The sequence below is a fragment of the Chionomys nivalis genome, chromosome 11 (genome assembly GCF_950005125.1).
Source record: "Chionomys nivalis chromosome 11, mChiNiv1.1, whole genome shotgun sequence".
NCBI lineage: Eukaryota > Metazoa > Chordata > Mammalia > Rodentia > Cricetidae > Chionomys > Chionomys nivalis.
This window is the reverse complement of record NC_080096.1, coordinates 51,825,328-51,844,477: the sequence shown is the minus strand read 5'-3', so window position 1 is coordinate 51,844,477 and position 19,150 is coordinate 51,825,328. Positions and strand designations below refer to the sequence as shown.

General features: G+C 37.5%; 1 protein-coding gene across 1 annotated transcript in view; it reads right to left on the bottom strand.

Annotated features, from left to right (window-relative positions):
* Window positions 1-3,991: 3,991 nt before the first annotated feature.
* The window catches only part of Plaa (phospholipase A2 activating protein), a 35,445-nt gene continuing 20,286 nt past the window's right edge, over window positions 3,992-19,150 (bottom strand). Inside the window, exons 8-14 of the mRNA XM_057784382.1 lie at window positions 18,992-19,149; window positions 18,052-18,271; window positions 13,889-13,957; window positions 12,106-12,174; window positions 11,086-11,187; window positions 8,264-8,428; window positions 3,992-6,791 (exon numbers count right to left, since the gene is read on the bottom strand). Of these exons, the coding sequence (XP_057640365.1) occupies window positions 6,229-6,791; window positions 8,264-8,428; window positions 11,086-11,187; window positions 12,106-12,174; window positions 13,889-13,957; window positions 18,052-18,271; window positions 18,992-19,149 (1,346 nt within the window). The 3' untranslated portion in view covers window positions 3,992-6,228. The remainder of the gene's footprint in view (window positions 6,792-8,263; window positions 8,429-11,085; window positions 11,188-12,105; window positions 12,175-13,888; window positions 13,958-18,051; window positions 18,272-18,991; window position 19,150) is intronic.

Below are 19,150 nucleotides of genomic sequence, written 5' to 3'. Positions count from 1 at the left end.
AGGAAGGTGAGCATCCAAACTGGCTAGGCTCCCACAAAGCCAGTGGTAAAAAACAATGACATCTTGAATTTTGCATGCAAATGGATGGAAATAGAAAACACTATCCTGAGTGAGGTAACCCAGACCCAAAAAGATGAACATGGGATGTACTCACTCATAATTGGTTTCTAGCCATAAATAAAGGACATTGAGCCTATAATTTGTGATCCTAGAGAAGCTAAATAAGAAGGTGAATCCAAAGGAAAACATATAGTTATCCTCCTGCATATTGGAAATAGACAAGATTGCCGGGCAAAAATTGGGAACTTGAGGGTGGGGTGGGATGGGGGTAAGGGGAGATGGGGAGAGAAAAGTGAGAAGGGGAGGATGGGGGGAACTTGGGGGAATAGGATGGTTGGGATAAAGGAAGGGTGGATATGGAGGCCATTATTTCTGAACTAATTTTTCATAGAACAGGTAGAGGCAGTCAGGAGCTGCAGTGTTTGGCATCAGAAGTAATTGCTGTAGTTCACAGACAAATTAAAAGCCTCAGCACCTCGTTTAGGTCCTAGGATAAATAATGAGTTATCTATTTTTCAGGGTGGCTTTTAAAGCATGCAATAACTTATTCTGAAGACTATTTTACTTCCAAAGGATGTCTCAAATATCATAAAATCAAGCCAAAATAGCAGATACACAACATTGCCAATAGTTATTATTATTATTTTTTTTTTAAATTTCGAGACAGGGTTTTTTTGTAGCTTTAGAGCCTGTCCTGGAACTAGCTCTTGTAGACGAGGCTGGCCTCTGCCTCCCAAGTGCTGGGACTAAAGGTATGCTCACCACCGCCCGGCCTCAATGGTTACTTCTTTTCAGCACCATGAGCCATACGCACTCGCACACGTGTACACATTCCAATTACATGTACTCCACCATCTTATCTCCTTTTTAAGCCCCATTCCCATCAATCCCCCTTCTCCCTACAAGTCCCTCCCACCCACTTTCATGCTATTTTGTTATGAGCAAAAGTTGAGCCAAGGTCATCAGCATGAGCTTAGGTGTGAAGCCATCCACTAGGAACACCACTAAAAACAATCATGTCCCCATTCCACCCCACTACCAATCAATAACCAGTTTCTGGGGTGGGTTGGGGTGGGGGACAGCTTCATGAGCACCTCTCCAGTTCATGACTGGATGCTGACAGGCTGTCTTGTGCAGGCCACTGGAGGCAATCAGCTGCAGCAATGGCCTTGTGATACTCATAGACAGTCTTTCTGCCACAGCCCTGTCCTCCACCATCCAGCTCCTAGAACCTCTCTGCCTTTACTCCCACTATTTCCTAGTCCTGCTGAGAGCAAGCTCACAATGGTAACCTGTTCTCAGCACCTTGAGCAGCCAGCCACAAGTCTGCTTTTCACTAAGCAAAGAAGCCTCTTTGATGGAAGCTGAGAACAGCACTCGTCTGAGAACAGAATTTAAAAAGCTGTTTGGCCCCATATCCATTTAGCAGCACAAAGTTTGTAGCCCCCGCCCCCCGGGAGGTCAGTGCCTATGACCTCTTCAGCTATAGGCTTTTGATCGGGTTTACAATACCAGGCATGAGCTCCTTCCTACAGGGTGGGCCTCAGACACAATCAGAGTGGTCAGTTACCTCCCTAACAGTCACACGACTATTATAGCCGTGGGCACATTTTGTCTAGGAAGTCTGTAGCACACAAGGTACTGCTGGGTTAAGATAGTTGTTAATAATGCGTTGTTTTCAACAATTAAACTGTGGGGTAATTTAATAAATAATATATAATACAGAGGGTTACAGAAATGTCTTCATATGTGGGGTACTTCACATTCTAGCAGCCTCTAAAGACAGTACACACACACACACACACACACACAGAGACAATTTTTTTCTGAGTTTCTCTGTGTAGCCTGGTCTGTAGACCAGCTGGGCCTTGAGCTCAGAGATCTGCCTGCTTCTGCCTCCCAAGTGCTGGAGTTAAAGGCATGTCCATCAGCACCTGGCTAAAAAACAGTATTTTTTAAAGATGGGACTATTCTAGAATGCACGTGCGCGCGAGCACACACCTCATAAATCCTGATTAGATACTTTTAAAGCAAAAATTATATTGGGTATTTCTAGAGCAAAATATAAGGTCATTTCAAATACAGACTAGATATCAGACATGAAGTTATTTACTAGCTTTGATATTAGTTATGTCAAATGTACAAATACACTTGCATTCAGAGAATATATTGAAATGCTTACTTGGTGTGAAATTTGCAATTTATTTTTATGCAGTCTCACAAGTATAAAAAAAGCAAATATGGAGAAATGGTAGGATCTACTGGGACAGTAGTGGTTTGACTTTATGGCATGAGAGTAATACCATTCAGTAGAAAACATTTGATTTTGAGCTTTTCTCGCTTAGCAATATATGGTAAGACACTCTTAGAACAGTGGCAATGCAGGACAGCCAAGTTAACCTCACAGTAAACAATCCATACTCCAGCCTCAGGTTGCTATGATGCTTGGTAGGTTCAGTGTATTAACATAACATGGGTTTTAAAATTGAGGTAGTTTCTAGTAGTGGTCGATTGTAGGGGAAAACCCAACTCCAGCAAGAACTACACATATAGTTGGTAAATTCCTTGTAGGGTCACTTATTTTTTTCAATTTTTATGAACATCTAAAGGAAGTTCATGGGAAAATGTTTTATTTTATCTATAATCATTTTGGTCATAATTTGTTACAGAAAATGCACTAAAAATTAAAATTAGATTATTACTTTTAAATTAGGTGTATGCATATGTAGCTCTGCATATGGGTGTGCTCCTACGTGCTGAGCCTACAGAGGACAGAAGTATCTAATTTTATGCAGATTTTGCCAGCATATATGTATGTGCACAATGCTTGCATGGTGTACAGAGAAGAGATTAGATCCTCTGGAACTGGAGTTATGGATGGTTGTGAACTACCTTAACTATTGAGCCATCTCTCCAGGCCCTTGGGTAGCATTCTTTCTTTTTTAAAAATAATGTATTTAACTTTATTTTGGGTGCATTGGTGTGAAGGTGTCAGATTCTGTGGAACTGGAGTTACAGATAGTTGTGAGCTGCCATGTGGGAATTGAACCCAGGTCCTCTGAAAGAGCAGTCAGTGCTCTCAACCGCTGAGTCATCTATCTCTCTAGCCCCTTTGGTAGCATTTTTAATCTTGAGTGTTTAAGTTCCTTCTCAAGACACATAGGAGGGGATTCTTCTTAAAAGACCTGTAGGAAAGAAGCCGTATCACAAATGCTTCTTTACTTAACACTTCTTCATAAATTGCACTGTGGTAACCACTAAGGAACTCCCCACTTATCCCCAGAATTATCTTTGAAAAGAATATGTTTAGCTTTGTCTCTTCTATCATTCGTAAAACATAATTGTATTGCTGTGTAGTGATATACTAGCAGTAAATCAAACACAGTCTTAAGAAAACTACAACAGCAACATATCTAAGTAAATGAAAATAACAGCTATAAAATGGACATAAAGTATGTCTTTTGTAGACAATGGGGTTTAAAATGCAATGTGAAACCCACTAATCTGGAATTGAAAAGTGCAGTTGAAGCCGAGCGGTGGTGGCGCACGCCTTTAATCCCAGCACTTGGGAGGCAGAGGCAGGCGGATCTCTGAGTTCGAGGCCAGCCTGGTCTACAAGAGCTAGTTCCAGGACAGACTCCAAAACCACAGAGAAACCCTGCCTTGAAAAACCAAAAAAAAAAATAAAGAAAGAAAGAAAAATGCAGTTGATTTATTAGACACAGTTATCAGTTTAAAACTGCCTATTAATTTGATTCATCAATTTCTTGCATACAGTGTATTTCTAAGAAAAGGGTAAGACTGTTGTGTGATCTTTAATAGCATTGTTTGATAATCAAAAACAGGAAAGTTTCAGATTATAGAAAATGGAATATTAAATAAAATTTCTGAACATTAAAATACATTCCTTTTTGAAAAATAAAATGCATGTTTACATACATGCAATACAGTATAAGATGCTAAGAATGTTTTTCTAGTAGGATTACAGTCAATGAGATGTGTGTATGTTTTACTAAATGAATGTTTATTTCTTTTATACTCAAGAAAACATTAAGAGATCTTTTAAAAAGTTTAAAGGAAAACAAAAATTTAAACCACTATTTAACAGGTTCTTCAAATGAGATTATCTTATTTTTGTTGTTGTTGAACTGTACAAATAATAAAAGCTGGTATAAAAGACAGTGATATGAAACAAAGTATTTACAGTTTTCCATCTCTTACATACTCAGGAGTGAAGTCATGTTCTAAGTAAGAATACATCCAACCCTTTTACAAAGGTACCCACCCATCCTTTCAAAATAAGATAAATTGCATGCTAGATTGGATGTATTAACAAGCAGTGTATTGTAACAGAACCAGGATGATTAAAGTTTTACCATTTAATTTTGATGTAACAATTTAAATCCCAATTCAACAAAAGTAAAGCACAAATACATAAAAGGAACAAGCAACGAAGAGTTTAGAGTTTGGGTACACACAGGAGACTGTAATTTAATACTTAGTAAGGTATACAGCCCTATTTACATTTCCTCACTTCTTATGGTATTCTACAAGTTCTTCCCCTGGATTATTCCAAACACTCAAGATTTTCTTTCCCTTACTGGAAAAAATTTGTCCCTGAATTAAGTCAGGAAACCCCATGGTTCTCCATACTGTTAATTTTGAGAACACTGCTCATAATTTTAAGCAAAGTCCTTGTAAAACCATCTTTTTTCCATAATAAAAATGGAAGTTTTGGAGCTGGGAATGTAATCCAGTGGGTAGAGCTTCCCCAGCATGCACCTGGGTTTGAGCTAGCACCACAAAACAAACAAAATCAAAATGCACACACATACACCAACACAAATATACTTTTTAAAAGGCATTGATCTGGGCATGGTGGCTTTAATCCTAGCACTCAGGAGGCAGAAGCAGGCAGGTTTCTGAGTTCAAGGTCAGTCTGGTCTACAGAGAGTGCCCGGATAGCCAGGGTTACAGAGAAACTGTCTCACGAAACCAAAAAGGAAAAGAAACAGCACTATTTCCTCCTTTGTTTTAGTTGCTAAGATATTCAGAGACAAGCCTGTGGCTTCCTGTCTAGAAAGCTGCATCATGGCAAGTGCTCTGTGCAGACAGCATAGAGTACCCTCGCCTTTACCTTCCCATTATAACTTATTCTATTATCTTTCCTTTTGTAAACAGAAGTATAATAACCATCTTTTAAAGAAAGCTGATTTGAGAATTAAATGACAATGTATATAATGTAGTATCTGGACCATTTTAGGGGTTAAAAACACTTAATTTCACATGACAGATTCTTGACCTTAAAGTCTGATATATGTTACTTGCACAAATGCCTAATGAAAGTCAATGAATTCCAAAATTTTTTGATGCAATGAAGATGATCAACAAGTATACAATCATATCAAACCTGAAATGAAAAATAATGAAGAGCAAAAGAAATAATACAACTTTAAAGAATGACCAAATAATCAGATATCAAAACTAGAACGAAAGATGAAATTACCTCATATAGTGAAAGAAAATTAGTTATCCTAACGCATAATCATTTAAGGCCTCAGTTGTCTGAATTGATATGTATAACAGCTTACCAATTTGCTTCCTTCATCTAAAAATGGACCATGAAAGTTGATACTTTCTATTTACAAATGGCTCAAGAAATTATTGTGTATTTTTTCAATTTACAACTTATAACAAACTAAGTTAAAATTACTTTTCAAGTAAATCCTAAAGGGCCTTGAAATGTGCTAATGAAAGAACCCAACAGTGAAAGGAAGCGGAGAAGCTAATGCACAAGATAGAGGCCAACCTAACAAGGTCTCACAGAAGTAGAGGCAGACTACATAAGTAAAAATCTGTGCTCTCCTGAGTAATAAAGGTAAGGAAGAAAAAGCCACTGTAATTGTGCTGTTATTGATTATAGTTTTAATGTTTCTATACCCTTGAAATCTGCCCCATTACACAGGAAAACCTCACAACCATCAGTGCAAAAACTTTATTTATAATTTGTTTCTCCTCAACACAACTTTACAAGATCTAAACTTATCCCACAGTTCCGTTTTCTTTCTTCTCTCTCTTTTAAACATCTGCAATCAGTCATGTAAAATGTGGGAAAAAAAAAAGTACCCCCATTAATCAGTTGAAAACCTCAGCTTCCCTTCCCCATTGTTACAGCAAATTTAAGATAAGTCTACAGCATTCGCTTACTTTAGCTGGCTCTGATACGGACGCATACTTTTTTATTTGAGAGTCAACACCTAAGGACTTGGCTAATTGTATAGCATTCGAATCATCAATGATAAGTGTCCCAAGAGCCACAAGCAGTCTAAAAGTGGCTTCTAGGTCTTGTACAACTTCCAAGATTGTGCTAATTACTGACAAGCACTGAGCTTTCCCTTCAATGTTATGGTCTTTATGGAAACAAACAGAATAGTTCAAGGTCAATGTAGCCAGAGCAATATGAATGTTCTTATTGCCCCCTGATTTCAGTTCTATTGCTTGTGACACCAGTGATTCCCTCTGGGACATCATGAGCTTTTGTCCTGCCTGACTAACAAAGCAATTGCAAAAAGTCCTAAGAGCAAGCAGCTGGTTTGCAGGCTTTCCTTTAGGATTCAGGAGGTTGATGAGATGGCTGCTGAACTGATCTTCTTTTTCACTGCAGAAATTCTCATTCACACTGGGATGTTTAATTGATAGCCGAAGAATGTCAAGTGCAGGAAAGACAATGTCTATTAAAAAGAAATACTCATTAATACATATGAAAAATCTAGAAAATTCCTTATAGTTATTATTCAGTTTTACTTTATTTTCCCACTACAAAATGACCATTTATAGGAAATGCGAAAAATGTTTTTATATAAACTAGGCTATATGCTTCAAAACTGAGATAACTTTTAGATTGTCTAATAGTCTGACATAGCAAAATATTCATTAATGAGATGAATGACTGAAGTAGGGAATCTAGCTTTAAATATCTGGTAACCAGGCTAGAGAGTTAAATTTTGGTAGGAGCTTTGTAACTGAGTGCTGTGTAGCTGCCATGCAAACATTTAATGAACAATCTTATTGCGAATGTAAGGAAACAAGACATTATATGCTCCATAACATAAGGACAATCATGTGTAAAAGATCTTCACATACACTAGAACAAGAAAACCCTAATAAACTAAAGTCTTAATTATGGCACTCAAAGGAAATATAGTGACAGAACACAACAGGCAGTCAAAGCGAACAGTTAAATCTTTTTTTTTTTTTTTTTTGGTTTTTCAAGACAGGGTTTCTCTGTAGCTTTGGTGCCTGTCCCGGAACTAGCTCTTGTAGACCAGGCTGGCCTCGAACTCCCAGAGATCCGCCTGCCTCTGCCTCCCGAGTGCTGGGATTAAAGGCGTGCGCCACCACTGCCCGGCTCGAACAGTTAAATCTTAAACTATTTTGTAGTAAAGAAAAATCTTTTTTCCTCCAGTAAATGCCATGAAAAATAAATCATGGGCTTGAGAGATGGATTAGTGGTTTGGAGCACTTGCTGCTCTTGCAGAGGACTCAGGTCCAAGTTCCAGGACCCAAATGGCGACTCTTAACTCCTGTGTCTGGTGATCTGTTGCCCACTTCCTACCTTCACACTCACCAGGCACTCATGTGGCACCCATACATCCGTGCACGCATGACATTCATACACGTAAGATTAAATACATTTCCAAAGATTTTTAAAAACCATGAGAGGTTCTTTTGGTTTTCAAAAAATATAATAATGATATAAAAGGTAGAATAATAGTAGATGCTTTTAATATGTAGTTAATAGGTCACAAAGAATTTCTAAAGGTAATTATTATCCCAAATAATGAAATATAAAATCTCAAACATTTTAATTCTAAAATAACAGAAATTATAAAAGAATTTCTAATTTTTGATTGATTATGAATGTTCAATTAGTCAATGGAAATAATTCAAACTGGGAGAATCCAAATTCTAAAACATTCCTGGTTCCTAAATTTCAGTTACGGTATACCAAACATACACCATCAGAATCTCATGGGTTGTGACTAACAAGATTATAAATTATAGTGATGTGGCGAGGCCATTCTGCATAACTGTTCATAACCTCAATTAGAAATACCCACATTAACTTTTAGTTAATCTAGAAGTATCAGCAATATTGGCAGAAATAAAAGGTTCTTAGTTAAAATTTGAAGATACTACTTACCTTCAGGCCAGTTGATGGCTTTCCACAGAATCTGGAGTTGCTGGGTCGTTGGCTTTTCTGAAGAATTATCACAAATCAGAGATAGTATCTTTTCGAGAAGTACCAATTCATCTTCAGTTAGCTTCTTGTCTTCAGGTGCAGTTCCATTAAGTTCCTTCAGCTTTCCTAGAACCCAAAACCAATCTTTCAAAATCCTCTATCTGAACTTAGCAAAATAATACATATGCCATTTTCAGGAATGTTCTCCTACACACTAACACTCTTCTCAGCAATTATCAAAACCTATCAAATGAGGTCCATGAGCATTTCTGTGTAGTGTAGGAAAGGCAATTGAGACCCTCAGATCCTGCTTTAGAGCCACTCTGAGTGTTTTTCAAAGCAACAGTTATGTATGTATTATCTATTATTTTTTATATGTTGTACGATAGGTGTGTGAATGCGGACATACATGTGCCCATGGTTTGCACGAGGCAGCCAAAAGATAACCTAAGCATCAAGGCATCAATTCTCTCCTTTTACCAGATTCCAGGGATCAAACTTAAATCATCAAGCTTGTACTTTTACCAGCTGAGCCACCTCACCAGTTTCAAATTTACAAATCTTTTTTTTTAATTAAAAAAATTTTTCTTTTAATTTTTTTAATTTTGTGTGTATTGGTGCTTTGTCTGCATGTATGCCTGTGTGAGGGTGTCAGATCCTCTGGAACTAGAGTAACAGACAGTTTTTTTTTTTTTTTAAAGATTTATTTATTTGGAATACAATGTACTGCTGGCAAGGAAGGCACCAGGTCTCATTACATTACAGATGGATGGAGCCACCATGTGGTTGCTGGGAATTGAACTCAGGACCTTTGGAAGAGCAGCCAGTGCTCTTACCCTCTGAGCCATCTCTCCAGCCCCTACAGACAGTTTTGAACTAACTGCCTCATAACTGTGGGTGCTGGGGACTGAATCTGAGTCCTCTGGAAGAGTAGTCAGTGCTTTAGCCTCTGAGCCATCTCTCCAGCCCCCAAATTTACAACTCTTTAACAATCATAAATGGACTTTGGACCTATCTCACTTGTATTTGGCACTACAATTTCAACATTGCAAATTAATGAAAACAAAATTTTGAGAAATGTAGAAAACAAGAAATCTCTTAGATCTGTATAATTAACAAATGTTTAAGTGTGTGTATACTTTTTAGTTCATAATATTACCTATCAATGCTATATGTAACAATAATATAAAGAACAATAATGAAAAAAATCTCTGCCTTATTTATGTCAAGGTACAACTGTTATTTCAATTAATCTTCACCATCAGCTTTGTAGCAAAGGGATCAAGTAATTTATAGTTCAAAATTTTCCCTTTTCACTTTAATCTGAGAAAAAATGACAGAAAAGCAATCAGAGTAAACAGTGTACTTTTCTCTTTCTCTCACCCACTGTGCTCCCCTGGGGCCCCCTTCCCCAGATAGTTTCAATATACAACTCAGGCTAGCCTTAAATTTGTATTCCTCCTGCTTCATCCTCCCAAATGTTACAAATACCCGAATCTATTTTTATTAATCATTTTGAAAGCTTGACTTTACTCCATATACAAGCAGGGTCCACAGTGACACAGCGGAAAGGCATGGAGGTCGGAGGACATGGCGCTTCCTCCATCTGAATCCCAGGAATTGAAGTCTAGTTCTCAGATGTGTCAACAAGTTCCTTATACCGACTGGCTCTGTCCACAGGGCATTATGCTTTTTAATTGAAAATAGAATTTTTCCATATATTCTGATATAGCTTCCCCACTCCCAACTCCTCCCAGATACTCCCTACTTCTCCATCTATCTAAATCCACACCCTTCCTCTCTCTTTAGGATACAAATAGGCATCCAAAATACTAATACTACTAATAATAAGATAAAATAAAAACAAACACAACAAGACAAAATAAGGAAAAAGAGAAAGAGCCAAAACAAACAAACAACCCTCAGGAAACACATATAGGAACTCACAAACACAAACACATAAAAACACAAATCTGGAAACCATAATGCATATGCAAAAATCTTATAAAGTTTTTTTTTTTTAAAAAAAAAAAAGTCCTGAAAAAACATCATGAAACAAAGAACCTCCAAAAATACGACTGAGTTCATTTTGTGTAGGATACTTATTTATTTTTAAAGGTCAGACTCTAAAGTGGGGTGTGGTAGTACGATGCTTATAATCCTAACACTCAGAAGGGTGAGGCAGATAGACCAGGAGTTGTGGACAAGCTACATAGTAAAAAACTGCTTTAAGGGGCTGGAGAGATGGCTCAGTGGTTAAGAGCACTGACTGCTCTTCCAGAGGACCCGGGTTCAATTCCCACCATCCACATGGCAGGTAACAACTGTCTATAACTCCAAGATCTCACATCCTCACACACACATGCAGACAAAACACCAATGCAAGTAAAATGAAAATATTAAAAAAAAAACTGCTTTAAAATAACAGAAAAATGTTATCTTTATTTTTCAAATATGCCACAATGTTACTCATTTATTTTCACACCCCCCCCCCCGCAAAACCCTCAAGAGCTTGAGGGTAGAATTTACATTTCCCCTAAATAGGTGCTTTCTATTAGTCATGATAACCATTTATCCTGTATTTGTACAAAACTTCTTATAACCCATAAAGGTTAAATTATCAGACTGTTGTAACACAGCTGGCTAACAACTACCTCACTAGAAGTCTCTATTCATTTAGGAAGCCAAATTCTTGCACATGTCAAGTGGACTTGGAAGATTAAGTCTTGAGAACATCTCTAGCTATTATTGGGTATGTAATAAAAACATTAATATAGACTTACCTAATATTTGCATAGGGTTTGCTTGGTCAAAGGTAAGAGCTTCTTTTTTGGGGAAATAAATATTCACCGTTTTAGATGTAGCTGAACGGTAGGCACTACTTCCTATTTAGGGGAGATCATAAAAATTTTAACAAATACTCAAAGTGAGATTTTTTTTCCTAATTGATGACTGTGTTCTCACAATTACTGCAATATGTAATTTTATTTCAAGGCATGAAATAAAAACAGCAAGCCACCTCCAAACCATTCACAAACTTTTGGATACTGCTTATATTTATCAATGTAGTAATTTCTGGCTCATAAAATGGAAGTAAAGATTTAGAAAAGGGCCTATCATATTTCCTAATTTTGTTCTTAAAATTCACCTAAAAATTTTAAAAAGGTTAAGTAACAAGGATAAAACTTCATTCTTGAATTAATACTCTGTTAACTCTTTTCTCATGTCCTTCATTGCTTATTTAAAATAATACATGAGTCAGTCTCATCATTTCCTATATCTTTGTAAGTTATACTTGTTAATTAGATAACTCAGTTATCTAATGATTAATAAAAATGGTCCAACACAGCCAGATGTGGTGATGCACACCTTCAATCCCAGCACTCAAGAGGCAGAGGCTGGCAAAGTTCTTTAAGTTCTAGGCTGGCCTTGTCTACATAGCAAGTTTCTGAACAGCCAGGGTTACACAGAGATCCTGGGACAAACAAACTATCACAAACTGAAATTTTAGTAATATTCAGTGGAATAAAATGACTTCAAATTAAAATTTCTTAAATTAAAACTGTCTTTTGCTGTTACTTATGTTTATGGACACTTTTAATGCCAGCACGTGGGAGGCACACTGTACAGTGAAACAATGCTTAAATTAACAAAACCAAAACAAAAATCGTTTGCAGCACCAGGGAATCAAAGTTGGAAGGCAGCATGTATTCTAGGTAATAATTCAACAAACCAGGCTAAGGCCTAAGAAGTTTCAATGAAATTTTTAAAATCCAAAAGAAAAAGAAATTTAAAGTACCTACCTGTAAATGGATCGACTCCAGCTATGGAGGTGCCCATACCTGCAGAACCCGGCATGTAACGACCAGCACCTACAACGCAGTAATACTCCTAGTGAGCAAAGTACAGATCATAAAGCCTAAGTCATTGCTTCCTGTAACACGATTAATAAAAGCCTAGAGACAGAAACTGGGGTTCAACCTGAAGGTCAGAAAAGCAAAACAGCCAGCCACTGGTTCTAACCTCTACCTCAGTCTAAAATGGTGGTCCTGCCTCCAGGAATCTCAGAAAGACACTGTCTGTGAGAGCTGTCTCCTCCCATTGTATATTCACCTCAAAGGCTGGGATTAAAGGTGCGCACCACTACCACCTGGTTTCAATGGCAAACTAGTGTGGCTACTGGGATTAAAGGTGTGTGTCACCACTGCCTATTCTGAAAGGCTGATCAGTGTGGCTGTTTTACTCTCTGAACTTCAGGCAAGCTTTATTTATTAAAATACAAATGAAATATCACTACAGTTTCCTTACACTAATGATATCGCCATCAATCACACTTCAAAATCACACACACATGCTTCTACAGAAAAATGCTTATAACTGTGTTGCTGATTAGAAAGTGCCCACTACATTTTCACTAAAAAATAATTCTTGGGGCTGGAAAGGTGGCTCAGTGGTTTAGAGCACTGTTCTTAAAACTACTGGTAAAGAGAAAGTCATCATCTATATATTCTTCAGGTCCTTATACCATTTAAAATGTAATCACATACTCAAAAGAATTCCTTAACAGACAACATACTGCCAAAGCATATAGCTTGAGAGTTGGCTGTCAATACACAAGGTGCAACCACTTGCATCTAGGTGATGACTTTATTCATTAAAGAAAGGATTCTCATCAAGAGAAATTTAGAGTTCCATGACACTGACCTACAGTTATAGTGAAACAATCTATGGCTGAAAAAGGGTCGTAGGTTTATATTCCCATTGAGTGCTGAGTTTGGAAGGTCACTTATATTCCCATTGAGTGCTGAGTTTGGAAGGTCACTGGATTCCATGAAAGGTCATGAATCGCCTCCAAACTGGGTATATTGTCCATGAACTCTACCTCAAGATTCAACAGCATTCAAAGAAATATACTGATGCATTCTGAAACTAATCATTAGCTTGCCTATCTCAGGAAGTAAATGAATCCTGAAAACCTCTAATGACACTTTAAGAAGCCACTAATAAAACTCAGATTAGGAACAATGATCCTAGACAGCTGGGCAGAATGCCTCCTTCCAGGCGTAGTCAAAACATGCATGAGGAACATCTTGATTGCACTGCTCCATCCAATACCAAGGACTCATATGGCTCCTTCTTTGCCATGACTTATGATAGTGTCTTGCCAATAACACTGGCCCTATACCTTGGTTAGAGGACTCTCCTATTATCTCATTTCATAGATTTTAAAAAAAGCCCAGAGGAGTTAAATAGTTTGCCAATTTCTCACAGAAAGCATGTGGTAGAGCTAAGGTTGGTACTATGGTCATCTTACATTAAATACTCTATTTCTAACTACTCTGCTCTCCTTGTTGGAAGAACCACTGGAGAAAACAATGTTCTGGTTACATGTTCTTTAAAATCATGAGAAAATCTACACACTGTAGGAAAAAGTCAAAATTATAAGTTAAAGATCTATCAAAATTGAAAATACACGTAAGGGAACTATTATTGGATCATATCTCCAAAATGTAAAGCCAATATATAATACAAAATGTTATATACCAAGCCAATATATCAAGATTATAGTAATGAAATGCATCCCACCTGTGAAAGGATCTGCCGTCTGCACTGTGTTGGAAGGTCCTGAAGAGCCAGGAACATAGCGACCACCACCTATCCATGCAGAACAACGGAAAAGCTCAAGTACATTAAAACTGATAAACAGCGTGGTATTTATGCTAAAAGAACCAAAGTTTGGGAGAAAAAAAAAAGACCTGTAGCAAAGCTGTCACATGACAGAATGAGAGAGATTATAGCCAAATAGCTTACTGTTGCACAGAAACTAAAATTTCAGTGCTTCTCCAAGCACAGTTCTTTTCCTTTTAAAAATGTATATGCCACTCACAAAGAAAAAATTAGTCTCACTGGGGATATAACCACGTTTGAGGACAGGCCTCACACCCAGTAGTAAATGGTTAACACAAAACAAACTCAATTGTACTTGCATATTTTTGTAGACTTTTTTGTCTTGTGTTGCTTTGTTTGTAATTTTTTCCTGGTCTTATTGGTGTTTGGTTTGTATATTATGGTTTCCGATTTTGTGTTTTCATGGGTTTTGGTGTGTGTGTGAATTCTTGTGGATTTTGTTTGCCTATTTGTATTCTAAAGACAGAAAGAAAGGGCATGGAGTTGTATTGAGTGGAGAGGCAGGGAGGATTTGAATGGAGCTGGGGAAAGGGCAGAATATATTTCGTGAAAAAAAATTGTGTGTGTGTGTGTGTGTGTGTATATATGTATTTTATACCTGTATGCATGTCTATGCACCATGCATGTGCCTAGGGTCCTCTGATGCATCAGAGCCCCTGGAACTGGAGTTACAAACAGTTGTGAGCTGTCACATGGTGCCGGTACCAGAACTTGTGTCTTCTACTAGAGCAGTAAGTGCTCTTAACCACTGAGCTGTCTCTCCTGCTCCTAAGTGTAGTTTCTTAACTGACACCAGTTTGAAATGTTAGCCCCAGCACATTCATGTGGAAATAACTGAAATCAAAATATAGAATTGTAAGTGGCGTGTGACCTAACAATATATGTATGGAATTCCTATTATCATTCCTGTACAGATTTACTAGGATTCCTGTGGTTGCTGTTGTATGAATACCACTGACATTAATGTTAATCTTTTGGAAAGCTCTGGGTTCCTTAACTCACATGTCAAAGAGTGCACAGTGCTGAGAATCTAGCAGGAAATATAACTGTAGAAAATATAACTGTAACTCCTGACATCAACTGATGGAGAGAGAAATGCTACAGCGTATGAGGGCAACAAAGAAAACATTTTCACTGATGTGCACACAAGCACAGATGCGTGAAAATTTTTTAGTACATATACATGCACGCATACTCACACAGGTGCACCCCCCAACACACACACGCAACTTATAAAGTTAGAATTTAGAAGAACAAAACAAGCCGAGTGGTTGCTAATATCCCAGACAGAGCCAAGTGCCTAGTTTTACAGGACTACAATGTGTTCACTGTTTTGCACCATAGTCTGAAACAAGAAAATATCCAGGCACTAAGTATGCAGTCTCACCCACCCTTCTCTTTATGCTAAATCCAAGTATTTGGAGGGTTAAACCATTTATGAAATTTGAAATTTTGAAATTTATGCCCTGGCAATGCTGAAGTATACATGAGAAACCCACATATGGTGGTTCTGTTGAACTTATCCGTATTGGGTTTCATGGTCTAAGTTGATGAGGACAACTGACCAGATTCTGAAAATTTTGATTATGTTAGTTCAACTATGTAAATAGACAATGGATTCTTACACTAGAATGAGAGAAGAGAATGTGACGATCATGTAGTACTTGTGAGGAAAGAAAGGAAATCTACCCAAAGAAGAATTTGGAAGAAAGGGACATGGGAATTTTATAAAACAAAAAGCACTAGCACATGAAAAACACGGGTAAGAAGAAAAGGAGACCACAGAAAAATGCCTGGCTAGAATGTACAAGGCCTTTCCTGAATTTAAACCCAACTATAACACATGCAGGCGCACACAAATACATGCATCACAAAAGGAAGACATTAACTGTAAGTATCTATTTTAAAATTTTACTTAGAAGTCTTGTTCAAAGAAGAGACAAAATATCCTACTTCCTCTGTACCTCAATTTTCTGGATCCAATATGTATAGCAATACTTCCTGGATTATAATTTATATGCTAGCAATAACTCCTAATCCCATTAATGTCATTTTTATTACAGATAACATATTAAATTACAGTAATAGAATACAAATCACATGATCAATCTCTGCCTTAGAGTTGACATACATCTATCAAACCTCATATGAAAACACTGTGATGGTTTGAAAAAAAGGAAGTCCCCATAGGCTCATGCATTTGAATACCCAGTCCTCAGTTGGATCTGTTTGGGAAGGATCAGGTGTGGCCTTGTTGAATTTGTGTCACTTAGGGCAGGCTCTGAGTTTTCAAAAACCACACACAGCTCACAATTAATTCTCTGCCTTGTGATTGTGCCTCAAGATGGGAACTCTCAGTTACTGTTCCAGCACCTGCCTGCTGCCATTACTTTTCACCATGATGGTCATGGATTTTAAGCATGAAACTGCAAGTCCCAAAGAAACACTTTCTTTCATAAACTGCCTTGGTCACAGTGTCTTATCACAGCAACAGAAAAGTAGCTAAGACAGCCATAACACACATTTTAAAAAAGCCTAGAGCAGCTGGGCATGGTGGCACACGCCTTAATCCCAGTACTTGGGAGGCAGAGATAGACAGATCTCTGAGTTCAAGGCTACTTAGCCGGTCTACAGAGTGAGTTCCAGGAGAGCTAGGGCTACATAGAGAAATTCTGTCTCAAAAACAACAACAAAACCTAAAACCAACCAAATAACCAGCCCTGGTGAAATGGCTTGAAAAGTCATGGCACCTGCTGGCCAGCCTAAGAACCTGAGTTTGATCCTTGGGAAACACCTGGGAGAAGAGAACCAATTCCTGAGAGGTGTCCTCTGACCTCCACGTGTTATGGCTTATGTATGTCCACAAACATCTGCCCACATACACACAAATTAATTTTAAAAAATCCAGTAGAAAGTTTTTATTTCAAAAAACAGAAACTACAAAGTCTGGGAGTGTAGCTTAGTGATACAGGCAAGCATGGTATGGATAAATTCCTAGATTTGAGGCTTATCACCATAAAAAAATAAATAAAAGCATATCTTTAATTTTTTTATTTCAAATTATTGAATCAAAGTATCTTAATTTTATTTAGTTTACTGGGAGGTTATATATCTAATTTTTTTTGTTTTATTTATTTTTATTCTATGTGCATGAATGTCTTGAATGCATGTATGTATGTGTACTACATGTGTGACATCAGAAGAGGGCAATGGGTTCTCTGGAGCTGGAGTTACAGATGGTAGTAAGCCACTGGACTGGGAACTGAATCTGGGTGCTCTGTAAGTGTTCTTAAGCAGTGAGCCATCCGTTCAGCCACTATATATGTATGCATATATGTATACACGTGTATATGCATATATGTATATTTATAGATATGTGTATGTTCATATATATTTTTATTTAGTGTTAACTATGTGTAGACCTGTGTACAATGGGGGTATGCACATATGTACTATGCCTGCAGAGGGTATTAGTTTCTCTCTGGAGATGGAGTTTTAGGCAGTTGTGAGCCTTCTCCTGTAGGTGCTGGGAACTCAACTTGAGTCCTCTGAAAGAGCGGCATTAGGCATTCTTAACCACTAAGCCATCTTTCCAGCTCCACAAAGATATATATATTTTTTTAAAGATTTATTTATTTATTATGTATACAACATTCTGCCTCCATGTATGCCTACATGCCAGAAGAGGGCGCCAGATCTCATTACAGATGGTTGTGATCCACCATGTGGTTGCTGGGAATTGAACTCAGGACCTCTGGAAGAGCAGCCAGTGCTCTTAACCACTGAGCCATCTCTCCAGCCCCAAAGATATATTTTGAAAGAGAGTAGTTTCATAATTGTTTCTGTGAAATATAAACCTGGTGTACAGTTTGAGGTTTATCATTACAAGATAAAAAGGCTGAGTTATACCTCAGTAGTAAGAGTATGTATTTGCACGTGCATAAGACATTGGTTAATATCTCCACTAAATCGAAACAAATACCCTCCTCCCCGACACACACACGGCCCCCAACCCTAACACTAACGTTAGTACGTAAGACTTAATACAAGTCCAAACTCACCTGTAAATGGGTCTGAAAAACTGGTATTACCAAGTCCCAGCTTTTGACCTTTTGTGTTTTCAATAATAAATTTAGCCACCTGATCCAAAAACATGGGATTCAAATCATTTTTCTGCAAGAAGTTGTACGCGGCCAGCCAGGGATCCTCGCTGACATTATACGGCAATTTATATGATGGTCCACCTTCATTGACATCAATTGAAAAAACATAATCAAATTCCTATAATGAAAAAAGAAAACACAAAAGATAGATAATTCACCTGTTCAAATATGGTAAAAATGTATATAAAATAATACAGGTGTTAGGTGTTTTTATTCTAACAATTTGTACTTTAAAACATTCTCCAAAATGCAAAGGTAAAAGCTTTCTATTGGCAGATAAGGAGCCAAAGTGTGCACGTGCTGCAAAATTAGTGTTTCATTAGGAGTGGGGCAGGCGATGGCTGAGATGGGGAACTGAGTATCACTACTTATTAATTCCAGATCCAAAACAAGGCTCCCAAATGGTTGATCTCAAGGTCAAAATTTTTAGCTGTTAGGGTGCCCTACTCACCAAGACACTGGCACATAAGCACAGCCCTACAGTGTCCCTCATGTATTACCAAGTTTAACAGAGACACGCATTAAGCATGAGATGAAAGAAACTCCTAATCCAAACTGACTGGAAACAGTTTTGTATGGGAAATTCTAAATGATAGATAATGGCTTATTTGTCATATGCAGCTTCCTCTACACGGAAAGATTTTATATAGATATATATTTGAAAGTTTAATTATATATTTTAATGTATAAATTAAATCTACTTTAAGACAGAAGATAATTTTTTTTACAATAATGTACTTTATAATGCCAAAATACCAAAGAAAATTTTATTAGCAGAGAAAATTTCTAATTTTCTGTGTAGTTTAAAATAATAATTAGAAAGCAGAAGTAGACATACTTTCCCTTCATATAACACTTTTCCAGATGTTTGCTGATTAGCACCAGATGAGCCAACAACATCACCAATTTTTATCCACCTCCCGTCACTGACACTCCACTGGTAGGCTTCAACTCTCTCTCCATCTCTGATTAGACGAGTCTGTCCTTCTCTAGTACC